Source organism: Chionomys nivalis, chromosome 16 (assembly GCF_950005125.1).
Source record: "Chionomys nivalis chromosome 16, mChiNiv1.1, whole genome shotgun sequence".
Classification (NCBI taxonomy): domain Eukaryota; kingdom Metazoa; phylum Chordata; class Mammalia; order Rodentia; family Cricetidae; genus Chionomys; species Chionomys nivalis.
The window spans coordinates 19,146,422-19,174,033 of NC_080101.1; the positions used below are offsets into that span (position 1 = coordinate 19,146,422).

Here is a 27,612-nt window from a genome sequence, read left to right on the forward strand (position 1 = left end):
TTTTTTTTAAAAAAAAATCCTAAGTTACTAAAATCACTACATAAAATGTTGGTTTTCTTAGAATAATCCACTCTCTTTGTCAGCAATACAAAGGAGAAAAATAATGAACAAAAAACTTATAAGATAGATCCAAATAGAGTTAGAAAAATCCATCTTACAGTGAGTGTCCAAAACCCACTCAATGTGCCATAGTAAATCTAGATTCCAGTATAAACAGCTACAGAAAGCTTGGCTGGTCAGAGAAAAAGGACTAGCAGGATGAGCCAGTCACAGTTTACAGAGAACCTAGTAGTCACCAAACCCGTGCTTGTTCAAATATACTGAAAAGGGAAACTGATGCTGCCCTTCCAAACTGTCTTGGGCAGGGGTGCCTGGGCAGAGACACTAGACACTGTGACCACGGAGCTGCCCTGCACTGTGAGTCACCCAGCCTCCTCCGCTTTGTTTGATTTCATGTAGTCAGGCATCGGCAGCCTTCTGCCTGCTCTCTGACTTCCCCCAAGTTCACAAGCAGCATACACAGAAGCCACAGAGCGACAGCAGTCACCGCATGTACAATGACTCTGGAACAGTGACGGGGTTAAAATTGATAACCAATTAATCAAGTAAATATTCTTATAATAATTCAGCTTTGACTTCATGCTAGCCAAGATTTTTCTAGTCTATAGTAAGGTACATCTTGAATAAATAGCATTCAGGATAGATACAGGGCCTTCTGATGCTGTTTGCATATGTTGACAAACAGAAACATACTTAGTATATTAGTAAAATCATAAGTCTCCAAAGCCCAGGGCAGGGCTTGGGGAATTGCAAAGTTAGTGATTCTTGGTAAAGCCTGTTGACAGCCTTCATTGCCTTCCATGGTAAAACCCGGGACCTCATCAAATACTCACTATTCAAACTCTTTGTGTAGCCTAGGAAGCACGTGTCCCAGGACAGCTCTGAATGACATACAACACAAAACTGTACACTTACTTAAAACAATATGAGATCTTTACAGGTGTGGTTATCTTTTTGTAACTTAGGTGTGCAGTTCATACGGTGTGAACCTTGCTGTTGGAAATGTCTTCAATGTCAAAAGGCTGGACACATCTGCCTGAAAGCTGAAGCTATTTCAGAACTCTACTGTGGAACTGCTGGAGAACTGGGCCTTGCACGCCGGCTGCCTCTCCCTATCATCAACATCCAACGCACACCCTCTCCCTTAAAGACCGGAAGCCCCAAGAATGCAAGAGTGTGGAATTTAGCCTCAGTCTAAAATCGAGACCCTGAATCTAACTACGCTGCTACCCTTTCCCCAGAGGTGCTCAAAGTCGGGGTGCCCTTTAGCACCCTAACCGATGTGCAATACCTCAGCACTAGAAAACAGCTGGCCTCAGGCTACCCAGACATATGACTAATTGGGCAAGTGACTGTGAGGTGCCAAATGGCTGCAAAGCCTCCAAATCCCCAACTATCAAAACTTAAGCACCAATAGATTATTTAAGTCTGAAAAGGTGAGGAAAATAATACAAGACAACTCTAAGATCAAATATCAAAGTATGAGAAGAAAACTCAATCCTTCCCAGATCTGAGAGTCAGTGTTCCAGGACCAGTGATGGTTTCCAGGACAGCATATGTTCACATCCCAAGCCCCATTAATACAAACCAGCTAACGATCTACCTAGTGATTAAAAGCACATAACCAGAAGAAAAGTCTAGAAACTCCCACGTGAGAGGGAACCCTGAATCATCAAATTAATAGCCCTGCAAATGATGGGTACTAAGCTTGTTATTACTGGGGGTTGGAAGAGGTGAATGTTAACAGATCAAACTAGGCACGTAAGTGCTTTAAAAATAGAAGCATCTGTAAGTCTTCATACCCAATGAGTCACTAAAATACCCCACTCCTAAGAAATCAATTTGGACACTAACCAAAGCTAGTAAGTATCAGGCACTGACAAATCTGGACAGGCCTCATACCGGATTCTGGAAACCCCAGTGCCCGCTCCCCCAGTCACGCCTCTCTGTGTCCATCACAAGTTCTTTTCTGTCTTAACACTGATCTCCATTGGTCCCTTAGAAGCAACTACTTCTCTTCTTCCCTCAGTACATCTCTACATCACTACCAAAAGTACTGATACCCAGTAAAGGCAGACAACAGCCACCCAGATTCTAACGTATCATACCCAACTTGCCAATAAATTCTACAGAAATCCAACTTCCCATAAAGTCAACATAAGAATACAATAATCTAGTAGATTTGAAGGTAAATTGGGGGGATTTTAAGATTTTAAAATAACATATACAGGATGGCGTTTCCAAATAACCAGATTAAAATAAGGTGTAGGGGCAAAAATTTTTATCAGATAAATCAGAAAATACTTGTGTTTTTATTTTATGTTTTAGAGCCAGGGTTTCATGTAGCCTAAATCTCAGTATGTACTTGAGCAGGATATTAACTTCTGATTTTCTTGCTTCCACAACCTAAGTGGTGGACTAACAGTGCAGGCCACCACATTTGACTTAAACTTGTTTCATTTTCCTTTGGACTGCTGACAAACCCCAGCAGAACACATCCTGTGACTCAGCTTGCCATGCAATTTGTGAGTTTTTCTTATGTAGAAATATAATTCTGTGCTGCAGACTAACGTTCTTGTACACTGTGAAGATGTCACTGGTATTGGTTTAATAAAATGCTGAATCACCAGTAACCAGGCAAGAAGAATAAGTGGGGCGACCAGACTAAGAATTCTAGGAAGAGGAAAGGCAGAGTCAGCCACCAGCCAGTCAGATGCAGAGGAAGCAAGATGAGAATGCTGCACTGAGAAAAGGTACCAAGCCACGTGGCTAAACGCAGACAAGAATTATGGGTTAATTTAAGTTGTAAGAGCTAATGTGTAATAAGCCTGAGCAATAGGCCCAACAGTTTATAATTAATATAAGCCTCTGTGTGTTTATTTGGGACTGAACGGCTGTAGAACCGGGTGGGGCAGAAATGTCCGTCTACAAATCAGTTTGACTTTGTATCTTCCCTTACTCCTTAGGCTCCTTGGGTGTCTGATATTATTATCTGTTTACTTAGTTCACATGATTTACTTTTATACAGTCTAAAAATGCAGTATGAGTTGTCCAAAAGTCATTAACTAAACATAATAACCAATAAATGATTTGTTGATACAGACTGGCTCCTTTAATAAACAACAAATTCTTATTTAACTACATATATAGACTACTATCTTCCACAGAGCCTATTAATAACTCTAGTTGATTTTGTAATCTAATTCATATTTTACTATTGTTTTTAGCTTTATGGTATAATGCAGTAATTAATCTTCTAGAACAATGTCAACGCTGATAACAAACTTAGTATAAATGTCTAATGTAAACTAAGTCCTTATTGTCAAAAACATTAACTTGTTAAGTGGGTCTTGTTAAAGACGTAACAATGTTTTTTCATAAAAGTATTTTTAAATATTTTTGGATGTTTTATATAATTTTATGAGTGTTTATGAGAATGTATGTTTGTATACCAAGACTGTGCAGTGCCTACAGAGACCAGTAGAGAGTATTGGATCCCCTAGGACTGGGTCCCACCCAGCAGTTATGAGGTGGGAGCTGGGAGCTGGACAAAGGTCCTCTGAAAGAACAGCCAGTTCTCCCAGCTGCTGACCATCTCCCCATTCCCACAACATTGTTTTTGTATATGATCTTAACAGCTTTTTGAATAAACGTTGATTTATTTGGTGTATTTTTTTTTCACGTTTCATTTGTTTCTTGAGTTGTCTGGTCAATAAATGACCCAGAATAGCCTTGAACCTGATAAAGAGCCCAGGCCTTGACTTGCAATTCTTTTGCCTCAGCCTCCCAAGCACTATATATATACACAGTGTATGTCTTCACATTTTTGTTTTGTTTGTTTGCTTGCTTATTTTTTGACACGGGGTTTCTCTCTGTAGCCCTGGCTGTCCTGGAACTTACTCTGTAAACCAGGTTGGCCTCAAACTCATAGATTTGTTCGTCTCTGCCTCCTGAGTGCTGGGATTAAAGGCATGTGCCACCACTGCCTAACCATCTTCACAGTTTTTAAGAAATACTATTAAACCAGCGTTATGGTATTTCTTGCTGAATATCCACATATCTTCACATACAGTGTTAGGGACAAACCTAGGGCTTCATATTTGGAATGTCTCTGCAGTCTCTGTGCATCTTAACAAGAATAACAAAAAGAGCAAAGAAGTGGATCCTAGCCGCAGGTCAGGTTTGAGAAACGGTGAGGGCAGCCATGCAGCATGCTCTGTCGGTGTTTCCAGCCTCATACATGGCTAATGTCAGCACGTTATAAGGTCACTCAGGCTCCCATGAGACTTTTCCCAGCATGCTAATGTTTTCAAGCAGAAGTTACGTGTTTTTTTTTTTTTTTTTTTTTTCACGTTCATTAAGGAGAAAGGCTTGGCAAGAGAAGACAACTTGGCTGGAGGTGGGGGGTGGAGGGCTGTCCTACAAAAGCGACTTACTATAGCCTAAGTGGTGACCAACTTGGTGGGTTCAAACCATTGATTTCTTTTCTTTATGGGTTGCAGATGCAGACAAAGATGCCCAGGCCTTCCCCCATATCAGTTAACAGACTCTGCATTAGATCAGCCCTTTACCTCTCATGAAAATAGTATGTACTGAAAGCAAGACTTTCTTCTCAAAAAACACAGGACCCCAGTATGTGAGATTACGCAGACTTTCCCAAGTGTGATCCTAAAGTAAACACCAACAGTTGTAATTAATGGTGCTGGTTTGTTTTGTTTTTTAGCATTTAGTGGACTATTTGCTTAAGCTTTTTTGATTTTTAGTATTCTGACCTAATCCTATTTTCAAGTGCCTGATTCTGCTCATATGGAATGATTCCAGGTTTGTCTACACAGTACAGCAGCAGAAACATTTGTATCCCAATTGGACTAAAGCCACTAATGTATCCTTACTATAGGACAGTCTGTTTGATATCAGAAGGTAGGTAGATAGATAGACAGACAGACAGATAATAATTTGGACTAATGCCACTAATGTATCCTTACTATAGGATAGTCTGTTTGATATCAGATAGGTAGGTAGATAGACAGACAGACAGACAGATAATAATTTGGACTAATGCCACTAATGTATCCTTACTATAGGATAGTCTGTTTGATATCAGAAGGTAGGTAGGTAGATAAACAGAGAGACAGACAGATAATAAAAATTAATGGTACATTATATACTGACTTGTATTTATATATATATATTTATATTTTTACATATTATATAAATTTTCTTATCCAGTTAGAGATATAAGAACTTGCCACCAACAAACTTAATACACTTGATTCAAACACTGAAAAGCTTACCTCTTCAATCAGAGTAGCTGAAGGGAAGGGAAGGGACGTGTAAATGACTGAGGTGCAGTCAACAACTGAAGACATCCCCACCCAGCCTCTACAGTCATGTCTGTCACACCAAATCCCTGCTACCTTCCTGAACAGTGCACTCACAACCTCCCCCAGCAGGTAAACAGCGATCCCGCCTCCTCACAGGGTCAGAGTAGACACCTCATTGCAGCTTTCTCCCAGCATCCCACATCCATCAGGAAACGTTAGTGATGCCAGCTTCTACCCATGATGAAAACTGACCATTCCCACCAGCTGGGCACCGCTACCCACCTGGTGAGTCACCATCCTCTTGCCAAGATCTCTGAATACTTGCTCCAGGTGCATCTACCCTTGACCCTTCAATACTAGTTTCCAGAGTGGAAGCATGCTGTTCCTGTGGACTCCTCCCGGCCTTACTCAGAGAGAGGATGATGCTGCTATGGTCTTAAGATTTAGTGTCATGTGTATGTATGCCAAGTGCATGCAAGTACCTGCAGAAGCTAGAAGACTTCCCCAGATTCCCAGGAGATAGAGTTAGAGGCAGTTTTGAAACACCCAGTGTGGGTGCTGGGAACCAAACTAGAGACCTCAGAAAACGCAGTCACAGTTCTCACCACTGAGACATCTCTCCAGCCATGAAAAGATGTTTTTATACTGATGCACAGCATCCTAGATCCCTGGCACCCACTATCTCTGACCTACTCCCTTCTCTCCAGGTGTCCAGCCACTCTGGCTGTCTTGCCCTTTCTCCATCTCAAAAATGGTTCCACCTCCTCGATTATGGTTCACTGTCCTTCCTTTCCTGGATATCAACCTATTTTGTCTCTTCATCTTAGGGAGGCTTTTCCTGAACACCCTACTGTATGCATGCACACGGGTGCACGCGTGCGCACACAGACACACACAGTCACCTCTCATCCTCTTCCCCACCTCACATTTCTCCACAGCAGTGGAGATCTTTATCAGCTAAACAAACCTTACCTAGTCACAGATCTAGTTTAGTGTGGAAAATCAGCTTGGCATTCTGTGCTGTATGCCAGTATGTAAAATGGTTCCTAGCACATACAGATGCTCAGTTTCTCCTCACTGCATGAATGAATCAGGCTCACTGTCTGGAGGATGACAGAGCTGACAGCTCATGACTGCGACTCTTGAGGCTATCACCTTAACCATCACAAGCACAGCAAGAATGTGGAGGAAGATGGAGCGAAGACACAGCCTTTATTTTACTGCAGACATGCAGCTAAGTTGTGAAAACTTGTTCAAGAGATTTATGGCGCTGCTTCTGCAGATCATGCACACTTGGAATTAAAGGGCTTTGAGTGGCTCGACTTGTCAGACCCCCTGGTGGCTCACAAGATTGTTCTTCCATGATACAAGACATCTGAGCACACCACACTGAAGCTGCTGGGGGTGGGAGCAATAGGCATGCTCTGGATAGGACCAAGGAAGCAGCAGAGCTGGGATTCACAGTGGACATGCGAACAAGTAACTGGAAATTGTGCTTCCCACAGTCTTAATGGATTCCCAGAATGTAAAAACCAGAGCTTCCCCAGAAGTCAGTTTCTAAAGGTCACTAATTTTTATGAGAACTGTCACCCTTTTACTGTCTGTGTTTGCCTCTGAGGCACAGCCCCCAGGGACAGGGCTGAATTATCAAGCACTTAGCACACTGGCATTGCTCACATTTTCATGAACAAAATGCAAGAGCTGAAAGCAAAATCTGCCCCACACAAAGTCAATATCCATGACACTCTGAAGATGAATCACAAGCTTAGTGCTCTCCTAAAACGTCTGACATGCATTCAACTTTGCAAAGTGCTCAGAATCCTGGACAACACACAAGACCCCTTTTCACAGCCAAGCTAAAAGCAGAGAGTGACAACATCTCTGAGCAAATGCCAGAGCTTTGGGATGCCTGGTAACCAACCTTATAGCTGCAGACCATGGCATTCCTGCAAATGTCACTTTGCTTCTATTTAGTAAGCAATGTACTATGACCAGACCAAGATCCCTAAGTTTGACCGGTGGTGGGGACAACTTAACTTTGTGCTTCTGTAGAAAACAAGTTTATTATTAATTATTTTCTAAATGGGTTTATTAGTTTGAAATCATAATATCACAAATCTGTTTGAGTTGTTATTAAGGGATCAAATATCTACATGGTGGCACACCCTTGCAATGCCAGCTTTCAGGAAGTCAGGGCCAAGCAGCTCCTGAAGAAGCTCAGCCTGGGCTAAACTGTGAATTCCAGGACAGTCCAGTGATTGGGGGTACACCAACATCAATTTCGTAGTTCCAGTAAACCCTCTGCAGCCGTGGGAAATGCAATGATTAGAAGAAGCTGGATGGAAGATACACACAGGAACACTGCGTTCGCTGTTTCTCAGTATATACTCAACTATTTGGAAATGAAAGCTAAAATAGAGTCCTAATCCTAAAGCCAAAATAAAATTCTGAAGGTGGAGCACTGAAGAGAAGCTAGTGTCCTAAGAATCGATTTCATTTAAAGTCTTTAGTCCAAATTAAGGACACAGGAAACACGGTTTCTCAATATATAAACTGCCAAAAACAGACATCTGAAAAACAAGATCTTCCACTTCTCTATCTCAACAAAATATAGACCACTCTAGCACAAATAAGGGGAAACTGCCTCAAAATTACATCAGCAATTACACACGCCTGGACCTTAGAATGAACCATTATTTAAACTGAATACTGGGTGTTTCTAAATTTGGACATTCTAAATTTGGAAGAGATTTTTTATTAGAATATTTTAATGAATTTATTACTATTGAAGTGGCGCACACCCAAGCCTTGGTGTGGAGGTCGGAAGGAGCGTTCCAAGTGACTTCACCCACAAAGCCAGTCCGCCACCTCTGCTTTGCATTGCTGTGTTTTGAGACAGAGGCTCACTCTACCTCACAGTGACTTGGAACTCACTATGTAGTCAAAGCTGACCTCAAATTCTGGGCAATCATCCTCCTCAGCCTCCTAAGCACTAGAAGCCACCATACTGGCTCTGAAGGGAAGGTAAAGTGTACAGTAATTGTCTCTATTTACTCAAAGCATGAGGAACTAGTTTGTTTTTCAAACTTAATAAAGTGCATACAAAGATTTTGTAATCTAATGGAACAATTCCTTTGGGTATTAATGTGTCTAGAGCTGAAACAATGCGAGGCTACTTCTGGTCATGCAAGCTTTGACACTCTTTTTTTTTTTTTTTTTTATGTATACAATATTCTGTCTGTGTGTCTGCAGCCAGAAGAGGGCATCAGATCTCATTTCAGATGGTTGTGAGCCACCATGTGGTTGCTGGGAATTGAACTCAGGACCTTTGGAAGAACAGGCAGTGCTCTTAACCTCTGAGCCATCTCCCCAGCCCCAAGCTTTTACTCTTGTTTGGTCTCCATCACCACCTCCTTCACCTGTATGGACCCTGAATGGTTCTCTCCTATTGACTGCATCACCAGCCAAAGCCCTGACCCTACCATTCATCTCTATTCCACTTGCCCCGCTGTAATTGAATTTTCCTGAGATTGACCTAGAACACATTGCTACTGCTAAAATAAAATTAGTAAACAAGAAAAGCTCTAATGGCTTCCCCACTACTTAAAGAAGAGAAATGTGGGAGAAGGGATGTGCTGAAGCCACTAGTTCTCATCTGCTTTCTAAGGCAGAGCCCACGCTGTACAACACGGTAAGTGCCAGAACCACAAAGTCAACAACTAGCCCCAAGCTTCCTCAGTTGTCTTCCTCATTCATAAAATTATTTTGACTCATACTTCCTGGGTGTTTAACGCCCTAGATCCAATGCTAAAGGACCCACGTGCAGTTGTTTTTGTTTTGAAGCCTTCTAATCAATGCTTAGGGTTGTGTGCTACTAAACATGGAAACGCCAGAAACATTACTAATTCCCAGGGTTTCTTAACTCGTGAGCACTCAAGAGAACTTGAACTCCAATCTCCAAAGTCCAAACTCTGAAGTTCATCTTCCTTCCAACATCAATCACTTTGTCGAGTCTCAGGAAGATGGTGGCTCCTGGTACCATCCCAACTCCTCCCACTGGGAATGATCATCCCTTCCATGGACCCACATGACTCTAATTTCCTTCTGTTGATCTTTTCTTCTACCTCATATGTAAATAACAAATGAATACATCTGTGTTGCTACTCTGTTCAAGCACTTTAAGAACCAGGACAACTAAGTTATTAACATACACAGCTTGGACCTATGATAGTGGGTTGAGGGGCAGCAAGTGACTATCGGCAAAGACCTCATATCCAGAGAAAAACAGACTAATTCTTTACTTTCCTGTTTGTTAGAAGAAAAAGTCTGAAGTGGACATGCAGAGAATTTCTGCACATCCCAAGGAAGGCATGGCACAAAGAGCACAGTTTGAAGCCTGGCAACCTGTCAGTCGATCCTAGCTCTATGACAAGGGAACTACCACGGGACCTCAGAACAACTCGTTTAGCCTGTGTGTGCCTGATCTCCTTACCTTTGATGTTTGTGAGAAAGGCCATGATACACACCAAATACATAGCCCTTACACAGCAAAGAAAACACTTGACAAGCACGGAAGCATTTAGTGCTGTGTCCACTCTGGGGCTGCACTGACGATGTACGCCCTACAGAATGGAACTGGATACTGCTAACTCTAGGCGTAAGATCTTGTTTGAAGATCAGTGTGGACGACAGATGAAGGTTCCCTGAGAGGAAAGGATATGAGCTGACTCATCAGAGGCTGTTTGGGTAAAATGAAGAAATGTCTAAATGAGGACAGAGTAATTACAGCAGTGAGGACCAAGAGCAGATGCTTTCCCAAAGAGGCCACCATGCCCCCAGAACAGTTCTTAGTTTAAAAACAGAGAAGGGGTGGGGAGAGAGAAAGAGCAGATGAGTAAAATGAGGGCAAAATCCAGAATTTTAAATACAATGCTAAAAGAAATGATAAATCACTAGACAAAACAGAAGGAGAAAGAGAAAAGGAGAAGCTTACACAGCTTAAGAGAAGGGCCCGGCAAAATGGAAGTCGGCTTCCCTAAGGAAGGCTGAGGAATCTGCCGAAGCAGGTCTTACAGAGACACAACCTTGGCTGTTCTTAACCCATCACTGGTATTCCTACTCCACTGCGGCTTTAAGCGCAATGACATATACCAAATACACGAGAGAAGTCACGGGAACTAGCTATTGTCGTGGGTCTACACAGACAGAAAGCTGGAGACCACAGGACTGAGGGTTTCATAGAACTTGGAAATGCTATTGGATCCCTGGGGAGTTTTCAAAGCAAAAAAGTTGCTATAACACATTTCTCAAAACAACCACCAAAACAGTCACATGCTCCTGAAGAAAAAAACCAAATACCAGGAGAGCAACTCCCCAAAGCAGTAAGAAGACACAGCAGGGTGCCTCTCACGCTCCAGGACTGCAGGGAGAGAGACTGGCATTGGCCCATAAAGGATTCTGAGACCCAAGATTCCTGTTTAAATGAATGTCATTCAGACACAATTTGACACAAATCGTCTACCATGAAATGGCATATGAGCCCAGGGTTGTAGTTTACATATAGACTCCTTTTTACCAAACCAGCAGGCACCTGTTCAATCCGAATTCCAAGAAAGGAAAAACACAGCTCATACACATTAGTAAGAATAACACAAAGCCCATTCATTCATCTCCAGAGTCCACATTAACTATACTAAAAAAAAAAACAAAAAAAAAACAAAACAAACAAACAAACAAAAAAAAAACAGTGATATCCACCCTCCACTAATGGAGCAACAGTATCCACCCCAGGAAGTTGTTTTAGTAACTCTTACCCTACACACAATGACCAGCCAAGAGTAATAGTCTATGCCAATCACACAATCCCCTTTGGTAATGGTAATGTCACTGTTGGTTCTGGGCACCCAGCTCAGGGATGGAGCATGCCCAAAAGAAGCCCTGTGCTCAATTCCCAGAACCTCAGAGGAAAATATGAAATAGGGGCTTTGACAGTGTCGCTGCTGAAAATATAAGATTCAAACATCGTGAGTTGCTCTACTGTAGGAAGGTGGAATGACATCTTCTTTCTGCAACCTTCTTACAGTGCAGACTATAGGGAACTCGGGACGCTTGGACATCCTTTCCTCTCTGAGCAGATGGGGAAGGCCCACTTTGACAATTTTTATTTTTTCCCAATGAGCCAGCAGGCCATTCATCAATCATAAGTGGAACTCATGGCACTTGAAAAATAATGAAATAACAAAAATTTGCACCACAATTCCAGCTCATTTGTTTACTAAGGAATCTTGGCACCATAACCTCTAAAATATGAAATAATACATATGATTCTGAGTGAAAGGCTGGACTGCAGATCAGTGATAAGAATTCCTGCTTTGCAGGTATAAGGACCTAGGTATGAACTCCCCAATATCACATTGTTTTTAATATATGAAAATAGCTTCCAACCTAGAATTTTATATCCACTCAAATATTAGGAATATATGAAAATAAAAAAAGAGCTAGAGACTTAGTTCAGCAGTTAAGAGCACTCATTGATATTTTAGAGGACCTGGGTTTAGTTCTCAGCACCCACATCAGACAGCTCACAGCCACCCGTTACTCCAGCTCCAGGATATCTGATCCCCTGAGGACAACTACATAAATGTGGTGCACATAAATGCACACGCACAGAGATACACACACACACACACACAGAGAGAGAAGTAGCTTTAAAAAGAAGAGAACTTGTGTCAAAAAATTGAAGAAAAATACAAGTTATTAAAAATTCTGCTTTTATTAAGAATAAGCCTAAGTAAAAGAATAGATAAATAAGAATTAGGAAAGAATCCAGTACTATCACCAGTAAACCAGTAGAGCTTTAAGATAAATAAGGGACAAATTAGTACATATCCTTCATTAACAGCTCTAAATGTAAACAGTCACAACTTTCCAATTAAAGGATACATGTGGGCTGTGTGAATTAAGAACCAAGGTCCAACTAATTGCTCTTTTCAAGGAACTCACCTTACTGGGAAACACAGACACACACAGAAGGTATGAATAGGAAATGACATTCTATGCAAACATGTAGTAATTATCTTCTTATCTAGCAGACTTCAAGCCAAACTTAGCCAGAAGAGATAAAGTTCATATAGTAATAGAGGCATGGTGGTACATGCCTATAACCCCAGTTACTCTGGATGCTGGGTTGGATTGTGTGTTCAAGTTCAGCCTAGCACAGCAAGCAATTCTAAATACATATATACCAGATGTTAACATCTACTATACATAAAGAGACAGACAGGTTCAGAAACAATAGTGGTTGAGCAATAATTTCAATATATCACTTTAACGGGAAATGTTGCAAAGGAACTTGAACAGAAAGAGCCTTAAATCTGGAGCTTAGACAATGCCGTCAGTCAACTAGGTGAACATTTAGAAAGAAATTAAACGTTAAGTACAAAGAAAACCAAGCACATAGCAGAACAAGAACAGAACAGAACTTTAACCCCCAAAACGGCAACCCATAAGATAGATACTCCATGACTCAGTGAGAGCATTTACTTAGTCACAGTGTAAGGACTGACCATGAATCCAAAGTCACACCCCTCTGTAGCAGAACAAGGATGCCCACAGGAAGAGTGTGCACAGGGTAGAAACAATACATAGGGCTGGAAGAGCTCTATCTTCATCCTCCAGAGCAGAGACAGATGCTGAAAACTGAAGAAAGAGGTGCCAGGCACACAAGTGTGCTACAGATAGAGAAAAGAGAAAGAACTGACCCAGTGATTTAGAATGATGGCCTCAGGACAGATGACAGGGGTTAGCAGGGGGGTGGTGTGCACATTTTTTGTTTTAAATGGCAAGTACTCAGAGAGATGGCTCAGCAGCCAGAAGCACATACTAATCTTTCAGGGGACCTGAGTTCTATTCCCAGTACCCACATCAGGTGGCTCACAACTGCCTGTAACTCCAGCTTCAGGACACTTTTATCTATCTAGCCTCCCTGGGCACCTGCACATACCTACTCACAGGAACACACATACATACATAATTAAAAATAATAATTTTTTTAAAAATAAATGACAAGTACTAGAAATGGTTAGTGCTCTAAATATGTGCATAAATAGCTCTTACAAATATATAACATACATATAAAATAATATATATTGATATATAATAATCTTTTAAACAGAGCATGAAGAAAAATGAGTCCAGAACAAAGGCTCTAGAAGCATGACTTTTTTTTTTAATATAACAGGTTTTTACAATTAAAATACAGACAGAGAGGCAGACACATAAAACTTGGCAAACATTAAAGGATGATTTCAGTTTTTCATTTTATGTGACTAACAGGTACAAAACCAGGGCCAATGATAAAGTTACAAGGACATAAGCTTAGCCCATGAAACAAAAGTCTCTAATAAGTGGAAAAAGAGCTGCTGCTGAGACATGAAACTGTGAGTTCTCCACAGCCTAAAGAACTTATGCAAAGCCTGAACCAAACTCATTAGTAGACATGATATAAAATTCATGGCTACCTCAGTGCTAACTTGGTTAGCCCCAGGCATTGTTTGATTTCTGTAGAAAAACTCCATGTGAAGCCAGGTGATAGTGGTAAATTCCTTTAATCCCAGCACTCATGAGGCAGAGGCAGGAGGATATCTTCGAGTTACAGAACAGACTGGTCTACAGAGCAAGTTCCAGGACATCCAAGGCTACAAAGAGAAGCCCTGTCTGAGGTGTGTGCGAGGGGTGGGGGGGACCCATGGGATAACTTTCTTTGAATTAGCAGCAGTCCAGTCAGAACTAGAAACTGTCACAGGTGAAGCGTGGACACCAGGTACACTTCCACTTCCATTTACACCACTCCTAACAATGACTAAGTCTTAACAATGTTCCACTTGATGACCAGTCACCTAACATATCCATGCAGCAGACAGGAGAGATACAGGGTGGATGATGTAAACAGAAAGATATTTATAGGATAGATGAGTCCAGCGAAGGCCAGGGAAGCAAATTCTCTTCTGGATGTGGGAGTGAGGGTGGGGAGATGACGTCTGAATATGTTACCATGTACTATGGCTCCTCAAGGTGGGGCAAGGAGAAGGCAAAGAGGGTATGGAGTTCTCAGCTTTTCCGACTGCAGACACGTCGGGAAGCAGGTACTTCAGGGAGCCATCAAGGTATCTGTAATTTGTATCTTTACGTGAGACCAACAGAGCATGGGACAACCTGACCTGGCAAGAGCTAACCATTAAGTGGCAGCACCAGGAGTCTAGGCCTCTGTGTCTTGTTAGCAACTAAAGAGAAACAAATGTTTCCACCTGGTCATGGCTTACTTTCTCAAGTTAAACTGTGTGTTTAAAGGGTTTAAAGTACCCCAAAACTAAAATCACACTCACTTTTAAAATGAAGTGTCCTCTTCAACTATTCCAAACCTTCCTAATAAAACCTGATTGAACTGTCTGCAACTGTCTCAAAACACCAGCAAACAATAAGGCAGAGAATACACATACTCTGTGTGTATGTGTCCCTCTAGTCATCTGTCAGGAAAGACAAGATCACATTAACAATTCTACTTCCAAGATAAACTTCTCAAACCTAAGTTCTCAGAGTAAAATACAGAAAGGTCCAGGAAGAAATGTCACCACTGAATCTCAAGTTTTCTAAAAACCACTTATATTAACCCCGCTCGAAGTTTTTATACACTAACCAATATATACTTTTTAAAAATTAATTCTACTTATTGGGGAGCCCCATGGTACAGCACAACTGAAGGCCAGAAGCTGATCTACAGCAGGCTGTTCTTTCCTCGCGCATGTGGGTTGCAGGATATTTTTCACGCAATCAGTCCCTTTACCTGCTCTCAGTGCCCTCTCCCTAGTTAAAAAGAATAAACAGCACACATCATCTCTGAGCTCACTCAACAAAAAGGACGCATCTAAGCTACAGCCATTTCACCACCCAACTGTAGCAGTTCTTAATAGACACCAAGGGAGAAGATGAAGCAACAGGAACATCCTCAGAACTAATTTGGTTTTAAACTGCTCGGTGGCAGTGCATATATATTTGTGCCTGTTTCATCTCTAAATTGGGGATAACTCAGGCGGCCACCTTAGATCTGAGATTATCACAGGAAACGTCTAACCTTCGATCAGCAGCTAGTGGGCACTGGCAATCTGCATAGCTGCCTGCTCAGTTAACTGGGCCCCTCTACATAGCTGCCTGCTCCGATTTAGTGCCTATTACGGTTTAGTTCTGAAATGGTTCCCACAGGCTAACCGACCTGAAGCCCTGGCCCATGCTATTCTGAAAGGCTGTGAAGCCTGTCTGGCAGAGACTGGTCTCTAAGGGTGAGCCACTAGGGTGGGCCTTTGAGGGTTAGAGAAGACCTTGTTTCTGGACTGAGATCTCTGCTTCTGGATCTGTCAAAATGTGAACAAGCTGTTGCCTCACATTTCTGGCAAAAGGGAGCTAGCTGCCCCAGGCTTTAAGCCTTCCCCACAATTCTCTGTATTTCCCAAAACATGGCCCAAAATAAACCCTTCCTCCCCAAGTCACTATCACGGTGCCTTCCCCTGCCCCTTGGCAACCACCCATACTTGAAGTTCCTCCTGCCCATGGTGTGCGCATGTTCCCAAACCCATCCGTGATCTTCAGCTGAGAGACCGCACTAGCTGGAGACACCAAGAATCACCTCTACTGAGTCCATTCAAAATTTGGCTCTCCTTCCTCTCCCCACTCACTCGCCCTACCAATTCCCACATCTGTCAATCTCAACAGCCGTCTCCCACTGCATAGGAGTTCTGATCACCACCCAAAACATCTGTCCTGTCCCCTGCTCTACCCTTCATGCCCACATCCAGGCAGGAGAGCCTTTATTACTTCAACTCCACAAGGTCTCTTCTGCTTCCTCTGGGGCCTCTGCCCTGCCTTGTATCATTGTCCCATCTGCACAGATACACTGTTAACGTGGTCTTTAAATGACCCATGGCTGCTCATTTCCCATCCATTCAAATGTGACAGCCTCCCTTGGCATCTCTTCTCGCCTCCCTGGTCAGAACTCCTTCATATACTGAAATGCAGCAGTTCATGCCTCTCCTTGCTGGACCAAGCTATCCTTTCCGCTGTTGCTTCTTCCTTCGCCCTTCTCTAAGGTCTCACTCCTTTCAAATGCAGGGAGGTGAAGAGCGACCGATGTCCAGGAAGCCAACTGCTATACCCACACCTCCCACCCCCACCTCCTCACTCCCTAGGCTCCTAGGCCCAGCTTGGCCTCTGCTGTGACCACCATCCATGTCATTCCAGCACTTGTCCCCTAACACAGGGAACCATTTTGGATTCAGGGTCAGTCTTCCAAAACGCAAATCCAAGGCTGCCTTTTTAGTGGGAGCACGGGTGATAGAACTTTTCAGTTTACATTAATATGGAAACTTTTGGGACATTTTTATCATTTGTATAGTTTGATCCAAGTCCATGAAATTTCCATTGTCTTCTGGTGAAACCAAGGTACCAATAACCTAGGATGTCAGCCCAAATAAGTGAGCTGGTGTTGGAACAGAAATCCAAACCCATTGTCTGGCAGTTCCCAGACACAATGGTGCTCAATCCTCTGGGGCTAAGTGCCTCTCAGAGAGGGGATGGAAACCATGGCACAGGTCAACTGCCACTTAACCACTAAGGGAGGACTTGGGGGCAGTGACCAAATCCAGCACACTAAATGCAAATGGATGTTATATTTTTTTAAAAAAGAGAAAGTTTGAAATCAGAAGTATAACAGTAAGCCTGAACTCTCCTGCTGTTATAAATAACACAACAGGGCCCACAAGATAGCTCAGTGGATCCAGGAACCTGCCACCAGGCCTGATGACGCACTGACTTCAAGTCCAGGAGCCCACAGGGTAGGGAGGACTGACTTGCACAGCTGTCTGACTCCGTAGTCATCCACCGACCCACAATAAGTAAACAAAATAAGCAAATAAGGTCATGGCGGAAGCATCTTTGCACGTCACATGACTACTTCACGAGAGGAGGTCAACAATTTTTAACGTGGCTTTTACTGTAGGCTGTCAAGCAGTACCCCAAGAGGGTTACTCCAATTTATTCAGCAAATCGATAACGTCTATTTGAGTCAAAACCACAGAGGCAATTAATATTATTCTGTTAACTTTTATCAAGGTCACTGGCATAGAGGGGCGCCCCTCCTTTAGCCTTAGTACTAACGAAATTGAACATTTTTACATATCAGCCGTTAACTTCCACTTCCACTTCCAAAACTCTATTTATTACAGAGCTGTGTCTGGCACGCAGAGAGAGACCACTTTCTATCGGGGGATATTCTAAACAATGTGAATCTTCATTTTCACTGCTAAAAAAAAAAAAAAAAAGCCAAAGTTAAGCAGGTGAAGGACAAAACTAAAACAGAGCCACTGCCTGCCTCCTGGCTCCCCACTTCTGTTCTACTGCACACCACAGCTGTAGAGTACGCTAGGTAGTGCTGGGGAGAAACAGAAAAGGGGAAGCTAAAGAGGAAAACTGAATGCCAAGCAGACAGAGGTAAAGATCACCAGGCACCACCAGATGGAAGAGTCCAGAAGAGGTAGAAAGGAAAAGAGTGGGAGGCTGGAATGGAAGAGGCTCTCTGAACTCTCAGACTCCCCTGGGACCACTCTTGGAGGAATGTTAATTAACTACTTAACCATACTCCAACCTCAGAAGTTCTTTCTCTGAAGCTGTCCTTTTGTCAGCCAGAGAAAGGGGCTGTGGGCATGAAGGAGGAGAAAGAAAGGGGCTGTGGTTTGAGCAGTGGCTACAGCCCTGTCTGGTGGGGAGGGGGGTCACTTTAGTGAGACTCAAAACTAGGGACTGTAAAAGGTTTGTACTGGAGATACACAAAACAGTTAGGAAAACTAAGGAAGTGTGATTTCACAAACAGAAGAAAATGGCAGCTCTCCTAGCTGCCCTGCCGGACTCCCGGGGCTACCCTGAGGCAGCGGTCCCAGGGCCACAGGGCCCTCCCACTTGTAGCTGGCTGTCCTACCCTACCTGACTTAAGAGGGAAATTCTGGTTAGTCCACCAGGTGTGTCCAACCTTCTGACACTGAAACATGTGATCACCATCTACAAAGTTCACACTGCAGAACGGCACAATTGTCACAAAAAATAAGTGAAAAACTCTCAGAATGCATTCTGTTCTGTAATTACCATTTTGTGTTGGGCCCCATTCACAGTTATCTTGGGGCGTACAGGCTACAGACTGGACCAAACTACTAGTCTTTGCTTTCACCCTGCTAAACACTATCAGGGATGAGGATTATAGCCGCCTTCTGTAATTTCCATCCAAGGAAAACCAGCAGAGATTATTGGAAAAGTCCATCAGGAAGACACAGGTCACAAGTGGAGCTAAGCGAGGAAAGGCTCCTCCCTGAAGACTGCAGAAAAAAGAGCTGGGTGTGGTAGCTCACAGCAGTAACCTCCAGACTTGAGACTGAGATAGCTGCCTGAGTCTGAAGCCAGCCTGAACTACAGGTGGGAGGGAGAGAGGGGAGGAAGGGAAGGAGAGAGGGAGGGAAGGGAGGGAGGAAAAGGAGGGAGGGGGGGGACAGAAGAGAGGGAACAGAAACAAGGAGAGAAGGAGTATCCTTGCCACTTGAGTCATCATGGAGTCACTAAGCAAACTCCCTGGGACCCTGCCCCCACCCCAGGACTGAACAGGAAAGAATAAATTTTGTTTAATGTTTCCAGTATTTGGATTCAAGGGTGATTTGCTGTTTTCTTCTTCTGGCTGCAACACCCTAAGTGACTTGTAATGAGGAATCTTGCTCACGTTACCACAACACTACAAAGTAAAGCATGTAGTTCCGTCACTGGTACTTAAACAGCCTGAAGCAGCCACCTCTTTTCAATTTTCCTGTCTTCCTGCTATTTTCTTTCCTTGACATTATACAAATGTACCCAGAGATAACTTTTGTGCTTAACATTTTTTTGGTATCTGGCAACCTTAAACATAGACTATGGGATAGGGAGATAGCTCAGTCACTACGGTGCTTGCCTTGCCGGCAGGAAGAACTAACTTCAACCCCTCAAGCCCAGTGGAAAAGTCAAGGGTGGCACTATACACAGCAAGATAGAAGCTGATGCCATGGACTGGCTCCCCAAACAGCCTTTCCCATTAGTGAATTCCAGGCCAGTAAGAGACCATGCCTAACAAAAAGGCAGCGTAAGGAAGAACACCAGACTGTCCACACATACGTGTGTACTCACACACATTAACACATAGAGAAATGAGAATAAATGTCTTCTTTAAGAACTTCACTTCTAAATAAATGCCTGTCTGGTTGTGGTGAGCACCTAACAGGAGTAATAATATGGTTTGGAACGTAAATAATTTCAGCAGTTAATCAAATGTTTGTAAAGTCTTAATCTGAACTACTACCTATGCTGAAAATATTATGAAATTAATAATAAGCCCATACAGCAAGGAAGAAAAAGTTGATGTTCCTTGATTAAGTATAATAAAATATACCAGAAAACGCCACTCTCCTTTAAAAAAGAAAAGGCATGTCCTACTTCAAATAAATAAAACAAAAAAATAACAGAAGAAAAGACACTATGTTTAAAAACATGAGCCACAGTTCACCTGAGGCAGCCTAAGGATTCGGCTGAAATTTGTTGAGACTTCCTCTAAAGACTTTATCCTTAAGGAAAAAAGTCCACATTGAACTTGGAAACAGGAGAGTTGGGAAAGTAGCTCACCCACACCATTAGGAGAAAGAATACTTCCCAAGTACTTACATGAATCAGTGTCAGCTAAGCAGAGCCCAGCAGGAACACACAGAGCAGACAAGATCATCCCCTCATCAGCCCAGGACAGAACAAGGCTCAGCAAACACTGCACGCAAAGGACCCAGACTTAATCCCGGTGCTTGTGAGCAGTAAGGTCTCGGAGAACTACTCTCCTGGACCACTGCATAGTACAGCAGACAGGAAAGGTGGCTGTGGCTTAACAAAACTTAACTTTAGAGCAAAGACACCCAAATTTCATACATTTCTCATGAAACAATATTCTTTCCTGTTTATTTGCCTCAGCCATATTTGTCTCAATCTTCTCATCAACTATGTAAACACCATTCTCAGCTTGCAAGCCATATAAACACAGGTTAGCAGGTCAGACTCTATCCGTAGGTTATGGTAGGCAGACTCACAGTCTAGACATCAATTGTAACTAGACTTATATGCTTATGCTATTATGTGTTCCAAAAGAAAAATGCAAGGCAATGGGGAGTTTAAAGAGGAGACCTGGCCTACTTTGGAGGATCAGAAAAATCTCCCAAGAAGTGAATTTCAGGATGCAATTGAAAGTAGCCAGTCCAAGGCCATAAAAGATGGAAAAGCAGGGAGCCTTCTAACAAGTGAACACGTGTGGGAAAGCCCTAGAAGACTGCCCGAAGCACTCGGGACGCTGAAATACCGAGGGAGTGGAGGCTGGAACAGAGGTGCAGAGGGGACCAGTCCATCTCGGTGATGTTAGGAGAATCTCGTCTTTGGGCCCAGTCATCAGAACCACTACATAACTTTAAGTAGGAGAGGAACACAGCCAATCAGTTTAGACTTTTCAAAGAGACTGAAGCCGAAAGGACACAAGGTACTGGGTGGAGATGATGCTTAGCTAGGAGGCTGGCAGTGATGTGGTGGCAGGCTTGGAAGAACAGAAGAGTCTCCCTTCATGACTCAGACTTCCTAGACCCACGACTACTGGTAGCACTCAGTGAACCAGATACACTGAGACAGGGGAAGAGGATAAATCTGGAGGCCAACTTGGGTTTTAGACATGTGCGCTGAGTATCTACACAATGTTCTAGTGTCAATCAGTCGCTGGCGATGGGTCAGTAGGGACTTGTTTCAGTTTAATGATCCAGTCTGGGAACTGTCCTCACAGGCTGTAACTGAACTCACTGGAGATGAAACTGCCCGGACAAAGGTGATTGTCTCAATCACCAGTGGGGTCTTATCAGTACCACTGAACCAGTTAAACTGAACTCTCCAAGAGTGAGCCCCAGGAGTCAACAATTTTAAACTCCTCCAGTGATCCTAATGCGTAGTCAAGGTTGAGATCAATTAAGATACTAAGAATCAACAGCAAGGGCCCAGCCACCCCATAACCTAGGTCTCTGACCGGACAACCTCATGATTCTGAGCTGGAGCTCAGATCAACAGAACAGGAAGACGGTGATGCTGCTTCATGTCTAGCATCTCTAAATAGTCTACAAACTGCAGTGCAAACCTACAAAACTGAAAGATCTCCTTAGTATTCTAATGGGGAGGGAGCATGGAAGGGGGAGTGTGAACCAATTACCAGAGCAAAATAAATTTGTATAGCTAATATTCTTCCCGTGTCAGTAGCATTTTTAAATGGCAAAGCTTGCACATCAAAAAGCATGGCTTGAGGGGGCTGGAGAGATGGCTCAGTGGTTAAGAGCATTGCCTGCTCTTCCAAAGGTCCTGGGTTCAATTCCCGGCAGCCACATGGTGGCTCACAACCATCTGTAGTGGAGTCTGGTGCCCTCTTCTGGCCTGCAGTCATACACACAGACAGAATATTGTATACATAATAAATAAATAAATATTTAAAAAAAAAAAGCATGGCTAGACCCTGCTAAGTCTGGGAGCAATCCCACTGGATAAGCCCTGCTTAATCACAAGATGGTCCTCCCCAGCTCCTAACTGTGGGGGTTTCAAAGCAGTAAGAAATTTAACTTGGAAATTCTTTCATACAAAATTGACCTTTTTTTACAGATTAAAATGTACACAGAGACTTTGAATTCAGGAACTATGTGTGTGAACACAGGGAAAGCACACAAGTCAAGAAGCAGACAATGCCGGCAGCAAGTCTTAACCACTGAGTGGGTCTCTGCGTGACTCCGGACATTTTCCTAACCTCCAAGTCTCAGTTTCTACAGTTTTTTTTTTTTTTTTTTTTTTTTTTTTTTTTTTTTTTTTGGTTTTTCGAGACAGGGTTTCTCTGTGGCTGTGGAGCCTGTCCTGGAACTAGCTCTGTAGACCAGGCTGGTCTCGAACTCACAGAGATCCGCCTGCCTCTGCCTCCCAAGTGCTGGGATTAAAGGCGTGCGCCACCACCGCCCGGCCAGTTTCTACAGTTTTAACATGGAAGCAAAATCAATCTGATTACCATGGATATAAACACAAGACAAGGACTCTAAAAACAGATAACACAGCATACCATTTCAATACTATTTCCCAGCCAATTCTAACATTCACTAACGTCTTACCATACTGGGTGTGTGTTTGCTGGAGGCAAGGGCTTACTACATAGCCCTCAGACTGGCCTGGGAACTCCTCTCATGGTCACTAAACTCCCAGGAATCCTCCAGTCTTCTGAGTGTTTGAATCACAGGCCTGGCCACCAGCGCAGCCTGACTTACATGTTTTTTAGCACGACCATTTCGCTCCTCAATGAAGTTTACTTCCCTGAGCAGTTTTTAATTGAGCGACTCTGTCTCTGTCACTGATTCCACTAATCCTTCAATTTCATTTTTATCACCTGACTTCGAATTCGACAGCCAATGTGAATACAGCATTAGAAAATTGCTACAAGTTATTCAGATGGTAAAAGGAAAATGACTCCTGTTTTCTGTCACTCTCCAAATATGGCAGCATGCTAAAGAAATGGCAGTTAAATGTGTCACCCTCAATTTAAAGGGCTTGGGACAAGACAGTGCCCAAGGGTCTTCTAAAGTGAGGCCCATAAAGCAGAGAAAACTCCTCCTTTCTTTCCAGTTCTGAGGTTAGAGGCTTGAGAAATTCCTCGCCTCCAAAGCACTGCTGTGTCAGAAATAATGATCCATCCATTAGCGACAAAGGCTTACAGAAAGTTGCTAAGCAATCTTTCACAAACTTCCTTCATTTACACTGGCTTGTCAATGGGAAAGGACATTTAATAAATTTGAAGATTTACAAGTGAACTTTGAAGTTTAACATTACGAGAATAGAAATTAAGTCAGGTTATAGCAGAAGAAATGAATCCTGGAGAGATGGGAATAAACGGTCAGAGTCTTTGGGAGAATTCGTGTTGTAAAAAGAAACTCTAGATTATCTTACTTTGATGCTTCCTTCAAGCAGACTTACAGGCAAAGGGTATCATGCGCTGGCTTGTTTAGAGCGATTTCCAACAATGCAGAATGGTTACTAATTAAGGCGGAGAAAAATCACCCAAATAGTTCTGCAAGAGCTGTGTTAATATGTACCTATTACATACTAATATATGCATATTATATATATATGTATAATGTACATATATGTACCTACTACTGTACAGATTATTTTATAAATAATTTACTCCCTTAGCAGTGAAATACAATCAAAGAATATGATATTTTAAATTTCATTCTTAAAGCAGGACAATTATTTTGATGGGAAATTATGATACCCAGATATGGCAAAGGGATACAATAGCATCAGAACTACAGAGATCAAAGTTCAGGAGACCATAAACTCTTTTATAAGCATCTACACCATAGTAAGAGACAAGGAGGGGGAATAAATTATACTTCAACACCCAACCCCATCAAGAATAAAATATACTTTACATACACTAATAAAGTCTAGCTTCGAAGTTACTGGTGATACCTCTGAGTAGGACATTTTGATAGGCTATGCAGGGTATCATCAGAGCTTGCAGGCAAGCCTTCAGATGTTACAGTCGCTGCACTAACTAAAAGAAAGACATACTGGGCCAGGTGTCAAGAGAGAAGGGAAAAACTTGCTCCATTTTACGAGTGGTCCCATTGATAGAACAGTAATAAATGTGAGAGAGGGAGGTAAACCTTAACAAAGTTGGGGTTTGAGTTCAGCAGAGGATAGTCTGGGGGGATTAGATCACCAAACCACGGAAATGACACAGGTCAGGGTTGGGAGTTCATAATCCGTGACTTGCTAGCCAAATGTTCAAATGTGAGTACGCACTCCATTCAATAGCCACAGCTGAGCCACTCTGTAAGACACAGCAAGGCACTGTAGTAACTGGGAAGTGAGGAAAACAAAAGCAGTTTCTACACTCAAGAAATTCCCAACCCAGTAGAAAGCAGAATCAAACATATTCTGTCTGAAAATACATTCATGACCCCTAAAATCAGCTCAGTAACTTGCAGTTCTGTACCCAGAGAACATTTAAAGTTGTACCCCTGTTTTGTCTCAACACAACACACTACATACAAGAGCAATCCAAATGCCTGCTGTTTCTGAGCTGAGTGTTAAAAAGCCAGATTGAGAACACTTCATAAATGAAGAATGATGCCCAAAAATTCTAAAATAAGAAGAAAGAAAATGATGACCAGTCCCTGTACCTAAAACCTGCCTTCATGCTCCACTGAACACTTTAAGTCTCTAAAGCTGAACTCAAAGCCATGTTAACAACTGCTGATTGGCTACAGAAATCCCCAAGGTGGTAAAAAATGAATCCCCTCAGACAGGAATCTTGTCTGCAGAACGTGGCACGCAGAAAACAGTGCCTTTGGGAGGAGGAAAAAGGAAGAGAAGGTATGTGTCTGCATTCTGCACCACTACAACGTAGAGCAAGACAACCACATGACCATTACCCGTTTAAAGTGGAGTTCTGGTGCAGAACCCGCCCGGCCCTCCCAAATTATCTTTCATGCACTGAACAAGCCACCCATAAACTATCAATACTTTCCTGTCTTAAAGGCATTTCCCCACCAAATGAGCGTGCACAGCAAGCCAATTCCGGAAAGAAAGGCAATGTGAAAGACATCTTTTGTTGAAAACTATATTTAAATATTAGATGAACAATACATACTTATTAATAGAGGTGCCCCCTGCCTCTAAATTCCTAACCGGTTGAAAGGTATGTTTCTCCACACCTCTATGTGCTAATCCGAAAGCCCTGATCCAGCCTTCCTTAACACCAGACACATGGCTTTTCTTTGCTAACCTAACTGAATAGGAAGGTTTAACTACTTAACTAAACGACTCAGCCTAAGAACTGGACAAACAGGAAGAATGCCTAATAAGTCATCAACGTCCTTCTCTCAGTTCTAGTCGTTTCTGTGACAGATCTCAGATTTTTCAGAACAAGTATGCAGGTTATTTAAAACTGAGTTATATATAGTCACATAGCAGCAAACACTTCTGTGTCACAGACGCTACATCCCTAGAGGAATTTTCCCCCAAAACTAGCGTTTTTTTTCTACGCCAAAAACCAGCCAGCCTTTATTTCTACAAGCAAACGCACCCCCCACACCCAAAGAAAAAAACAAACAGACTACTGTTAAATTCTACGCTAATGAAACTGTGGAGAAACATCCCAGCCGTTGTCAGAGCCTATTTTTCATACACCACCACCAGACAGTTTGATGCAGTATTCCTGACTGCTTTTTATCGTATTTGTAAATACACTCACTAATCCACTAAATTAGGTAATTTACAAACAGGTCCTCTCAGTTATTAGTGGCCAGCAGTCAAGTTCTATTACATCTGATCCCTACACAGTTGTCCAAACATTTCCACCCAGGTTAGAGGCTCTGATCGGAAAGGGAGAAGGCGGCTAGCGAAATTTGGATGGGGGCAGGGTGGCAGCTGGGAGAAATCTCTGCATCTCAGCCCTCAGCGACAACATCCAGCCAGTGCCCACAGAAAAACTAAATTCGGCACCTCTTCCTCCTGTTACACTGGCAACAAAGAGGGAGTTTCCGTAACGCTCCCGTCACCCACCAGGTGCCCAATCTCCTTCTCAGCCCAGTCCCCGCGCTCCCGCAGGGCCCTCGGTGAGCCGAGAGGCCGCGGTGCCCGGGGTCAAGGCACAGAAGGGGGATGGGGTGGGGAGTGAGGGGGTGGGATCTGTGAAATGGGCCCTGGAAGAGCACGGGGACCCACTGAAGCACCTGATCCTGGACGAGGGGACAGCAGGCCAGGGGAAATGGGCAGCTTATTAAATGGAGCCGAAACTGGAATAAGGTGGAAGAGAGGTGAAGAGCCCAAGCTGGGGTGCACCTTCTGGGGACACGGAAAACAGTCTGTGGATGACTGAGGGGTCTCCGCGGAGGTGGGGAGCAGGCAGGCGGGCCCCAAGACGAGGGAAGAGGACGTCTCCTGGGGGCAGAGCGGGCGCCCAGGGGCGCCTCTACCTGCAAGGCGGGCGGGACGGGCGGCTCAGGTGCGAAAGCGGGGGAGGGAGCGCGGCGGGCAGCGGGGGAGGGAGACGAGGACCGGAGGGGCGCAGGGCACCGCAGGGGCGCCCAAGGCACCGCTCGGCAGGCGCGCACAGCGCGGGGAGGCATCCGGGCGGGCGGCCGGGAGGCGGGAGCCCCTCACCTGCGCGGCGGAGGCGGAGCTGCAGCAGCCCATGGCGGGGCCGGAGGAGCCCGGAGGCGGCGCCGGGCGCGCAGCTACGCCCCGGAGCCCCTCGGCATGCGAGCCGCCGGGCGCCCGGGGAGGGCGCGGCCTGGCCCCGCACGACTCGGCGGCGACGGCAGCAACGGCGACGGCGGGCGAGAAGTCAGGAGGCGGCGCGGTTCGGGGCAGGCGCCGGCCACATCCCCCGGCGGTGGTGGCGGCGGCGGCGGCGGCTGCGCGGCTCCGGCTCCGCTCCTGCTGCTGCAGCTGCTCCCCAGCGGAAAGGGGCGGGCGGCGGCGGCGGCACCTCCCCCTGGCCCCCGCCTCCCACCACCCGCGCCCAGTCCCTCTCCCGCTCCCTCTCCCGGGCTGCAGCCGCCGCCTCCTCCTCCTCGGCGCCGCCGCGCGCGTCTCCCATCAGACTCCCCGCCCCCAGTGCAACGCCGAGCCGCGCGGACGGCGGGGCCACGGCAGCCAGAACGAGGCCGGGCCCTTGGGCGCGCGCCGGAGCCTGCGCGGCGCCGGGCCCATTTCGCGGTGGCACCGAGGCCGCCGTTCTGCCTCGGGGCGAGGGGGCGTCTGAGGCCGGAGCTCCCGAGGACCCGGCGGGCCCGGAGCCCAAAGGCAGCCGACTCGCTTCCGGACCCGCAAGGCACGGGGAGAGGTTGGGCACGCCACCGGGGTCGCTGACGCGAAGCTTTTTAGGGCTCTGGTGGATGCTTATTTTATCCAGAAGGAAGCGTGCCTGTTAAACCTTCCGTGGAGAGGGAATGGGTCATGGAAGACGAGAAGGGCAAAAAGTCATCTGTTGCTCCTGTCCCCATTTTGCTGGTGTGGAAACTAAGCCTTGAAAGAGGCCTACAACGACAGCACCCAAGTG

General features: G+C 44.3%; 1 protein-coding gene across 3 annotated transcripts in view; it reads right to left on the reverse strand.

Moving 5' to 3' along the window:
* Slc44a1 (solute carrier family 44 member 1) overlaps positions 1–27,068 on the reverse strand; it is a 148,535-nt gene extending 121,467 nt beyond the window's left edge. For all 3 annotated transcript variants that reach the window (XM_057790341.1, XM_057790340.1, XM_057790339.1), the window contains exon 1: positions 26,712–27,068. In XM_057790341.1, the coding sequence (XP_057646324.1) occupies positions 26,712–26,744 (33 nt within the window). In that variant the 5' untranslated portion in view covers positions 26,745–27,068. The remainder of the gene's footprint in view (positions 1–26,711) is intronic.
* Positions 27,069–27,612: the final 544 nt, after the last annotated feature.